Here is a 4,058-nt window from a genome sequence, read left to right as displayed (position 1 = left end):
TAAAATTTTTATAATAACAACCAATTTGACATAATATATAAGGACAGAAACTACCAATGACAATGAGTAGACTAAAATTCTTTAATAGAAAAGTATGGTACAGGGACTAAATCTCAAAGGACTAACAACATATTTTAACCTTAAAAATATAATTAGACCTTTCTCTTCCAAGACAACAATCAAATCTTTATCAGAATTATTCAGTGTTAATCATTAAGTCATTAGCTGTCTGTTTTGCTCAGAAGCATCTCAATTTTTTATATGTAAACATTTCTTTATCTGGCAAAGGCTCACACCCAAGGTTAACAAATAGAAAACAAACAAAAGCTTATGCACGTTCATACGAATCAAATACAATAATTAAAACAAAAAAAGCAATGAATAGTTGAAAACCATTAACAGAAACATTTTGCATAATATAAACATTCATAAAGTCAACAACAAAATGACATAGAATTATATACATAAATGTCAAACAGTATTTGCCTGGGTCTCTCAATTAAGCGTGTGATGTAAGAAAGAAAATGATCTTTCTCCATGATGTTAGATTTGTCTTTGGTTCCCCCCTTGTGTCACATACGGATGAAGTTGTTCAGCAAATATAAAACTTCATCCATCCCTATAAACATGTTCCTCATGGACAATTTTATCTGTAAACCAATACCACACCTTACTGCTATACCAATTCTTCTTCTCTCTGCAATTTTCTTAGCTGACGTTTCGCGTAAACTGTGAAAACAATTATTGCCACCAGAGTTATGAGGAAACCACCAACGTTTAACAAAATCTGTACAGCTGATAAGCCATGACGTTCTTGTGAAGAGTCTGCCAATGTTTGTATGAGGGTGCCACTGCAAGAATCAATATGTTAATGAGTTTACGGGGTATGGTAATGATAAGACGTATACAGGAAAGAATGGATAGCAGAACCACCTAACACAGCTCATGCATTTTGCATGTATCATATTTTGGGTATATCTGATTGAATCAGTTATGGTCTTATATCATTCGTTTAAAAGACACCGACTTATGTACATGCAAATATATTGTGATGATCGAAGATTATATGGAAAATAAACAGCCACGTGTCATAAACACGAGGGCGGAGAGAGAACTTACGTGTATATCGAAATAAAAATTTCTGGCACCATTCCTACCAAAGATCCCAAGATATAAGGTCCATACTCAACATGTGTTGCAACTGCACAGTAATTATATAAAATATATGGGAATGGAGAGAGTCTGATTAATGCTACAGCTTTAAACTGATGAAGCCAATTTCCTCCACCAGCTGCTCTCAGAAAGGCAGCTTTCTTAGGATATTTTTCTAACCAGCCCTGCAAAACACAGTAATAGCAAACAGCTTACTACGCGCACAGTGACAGTCAGGAAGGATCAATGAATAAAGGATCGAGAATAAAATCTTAGGATAAGGCACACACTTGAATCCTGTGAAGGAAAAGAGAGCCGATAAAGAATGGCAATGATACACCCACAGCAGCTGCGGAGATGATTAGTAGAAATCCAAAACCATAACCGAATGCCATCCCGGCAACCCACATAGATGGTGAAGAGGGGAGAAATATCGTGGGGAATAATGCCACAGAAGCAAAGATTAGAACTGCCAGCATTGGTGTACTAAAGGTTGCCATCTCCCATTTAATTAAAGGCATTAGCTCCTGCATTCATCATGTCATTAGTCAAGTTCAGTTAGAAAGGGCAAGGATATCTTAACAAGAGATAAATGAACAAACTACACTAGTCTCTCGAATGAAATCATGACTTTAACCAAAGCTAGCATAAAGATCAACAAATTTGGCTAGACACTGCATCAAAAAATGAATTAAACCAAAGTGGCCATTAGTGATTACATAAAAGTTAGAGCTTATTACATTATAGATTAGTTTATCAACAAGTGCCACTTTTGGAATAAGAACATTTCAACTATTCTCTCAATTCTCTCAAACCATAAACTATTGTCATATAAAGAATCACTAGGGTGTGACATTTTGAAGCTAAAGAAGGAAATGAACATGAAAGCATATTCTAGAGGGAAGGAAAAAATTGTTAGAAGAGATACCAATAGACATAGAATTTATCTGAATTCATCCCTCAAAGTCAAAGAAAGAAATACATCTTCAATCACCAGTTTAATATCATACAATCATTAAAATCCAAAAAATCAAGTAAAAGAAAAACTGTCTTTCATCCTATTGACAAATTTGAAGAAAAGAAAGAAAACACAGAATAAACCTAACCATTAACAATCCACATAGATCATAAACAGAACAATGCAACAAAGGCATGAAACTGGGGATAAAAAAAGTATTGACCTTATCCATGAAAAAAGGGCCAACCCATTTGAGAAAAACAGCAACCAGTAACCCTAGAAAGGTAAGTAAAATTCCCAACTTGATCCAGTACCAAATAGACCTTCTCGATTGAGAAGAAAAACCTGGCTCTTTTAACAAAGAATTATTCTCTTCCGCTTCACATTCTTCTAATAATCTCTGTCTCAAACTTACCCTTTTCTCATTAACATCATCATTACCCTCAACTCGTAATTTCAGCTCCGGCACCACTTCTCCTCCCTCATCATCATTGTTATCATCATTGAAAGTCATTGAATTTTCAGAACAAGAACCCAAATTTCCCCTGTTTGGTTCCTGAGAAAATTAGAGAAGGTGAAGCAATAAATGGGTAGATGAATTGAAAAGCAAAGAAGCGTATCAAATGTACCGAAAGCAAGCAAACTTAAACCAAACAAAGCAACGTTTGATTTTTCTGGTTTTTTGATTAATTTAAAAGAAAACCAAAACCCTAACGTTTATTTTCATTCTAATTTCTCAATTTGTCAATGTCAATTGTCACTGAACAGATTTGGGAACCTTTGTTTGTGTTCTTAAGGTGTCGTAATTTACGAAACTGCCATTGGAAGCAACGACGTCGTTCCTAAAAGGTTCGGGTTCCAAAGGTCACAGACCAATATGGCTAACGGTAATCAAATGTGGGTCCAAATCCGACATATCCGACTATCAATTTTCAGCTTAATCGATTTATTAAATTAAATTAAATAAATATTTAAATATTAAAAATATTAAAAAATAAATTGAACCTTTTCACAAATTAATCGATTAAACATTTTGTTTTGAATCGATATTTCAATCGATTTAATCGAAAGATCCGATCCGATTAAAATGAGACGGGTTGTGACGATGACATAGTGGTGAGCCAGAATTAGAAAACGGCGCAATTAAAATGGGACGCGTGTGATTGAAAAAGCTGGCTTACAGCGGGCACTACCATGTATACAGCTGCAAGCGAGAGGAATAATTACTTTTTGGTTCATTTAAAAGTGGATTATCATAGCTGGAATATTTTGGGAAGAATATACTTTAATAGGTTTGCCTTTGAAGCTTAAAATATGTACCAAACAATCAAGTTGATATGATTAAGCAACATAACACTTTAAGAACAAACCAACAAGTTATTCAGGATGTCTTATATTATATTAATACTAATCAAAAGATGTTTTCTAAGTAATTATTGATATGGTGTTGGGTTAATTAATTACATAAAGATTTAATATATACTAATACATGGATTATACGCATATATGCATAGAAATTACATATTTAAATATATGTTTATGTTTGTGAAAATAATATTGTTATACCTATACCATGTAATGACACATGATAAAATGAATAGCAGTTTGGCAAGACGGTGCTTACGAGTGACCTTTTGTCCCACACCTTTCATAAGTGGCCTTCTGTCTACTCTTCCACAATTAATTATCTATGAATTCAAAGGCCACCTTTTAGTCACTTGGTACAGACTCTCCATGAGGACTACTGAGGTACCACTAGTGCATAACAGTCTTGTATTGTCTTAACAAGAAGAATATTAAAGCAATGCCACACGGTATTGTGCATGGCGATAACTAACATGTAATGGATCTACCACCTAATTGACCACCCGGGCAAGCCTATCATTTGTACTGTCAGTGGCATGGCATTATCAAACAGGCGCACTGAGACTCTCCCCCATATATCTCT

The 4,058-nt window shown here is 34.5% G+C and overlaps 1 protein-coding gene across 1 annotated transcript; it reads right to left on the bottom strand.

Annotated features, from left to right (window-relative positions):
* Positions 1-395: 395 nt before the first annotated feature.
* On the bottom strand, positions 396-2,873 carry LOC107963695 (TVP38/TMEM64 family membrane protein slr0305). Its single transcript, XM_016900128.2, has 4 exons — positions 2,334-2,873; positions 1,443-1,679; positions 1,120-1,337; positions 396-851 (listed from the first exon to the last, which is right to left on the bottom strand). The coding sequence occupies exons 1-4, from the start codon at positions 2,622-2,624 to the stop codon at positions 677-679; spliced, it is 921 nt and encodes a 306-aa protein (XP_016755617.1). The 5' UTR covers positions 2,625-2,873; the 3' UTR covers positions 396-676.
* Between the last annotated feature and the right edge of the window lie 1,185 nt (positions 2,874-4,058).

The sequence above is a fragment of the Gossypium hirsutum genome, chromosome A03 (genome assembly GCF_007990345.1).
Source record: "Gossypium hirsutum isolate 1008001.06 chromosome A03, Gossypium_hirsutum_v2.1, whole genome shotgun sequence".
NCBI classification, from domain to species: Eukaryota; Viridiplantae; Streptophyta; class Magnoliopsida; order Malvales; family Malvaceae; genus Gossypium; species Gossypium hirsutum.
The sequence above is the reverse complement of the archived record's forward strand: the minus strand, read 5'-3'. Positions and strand labels throughout refer to the sequence as shown.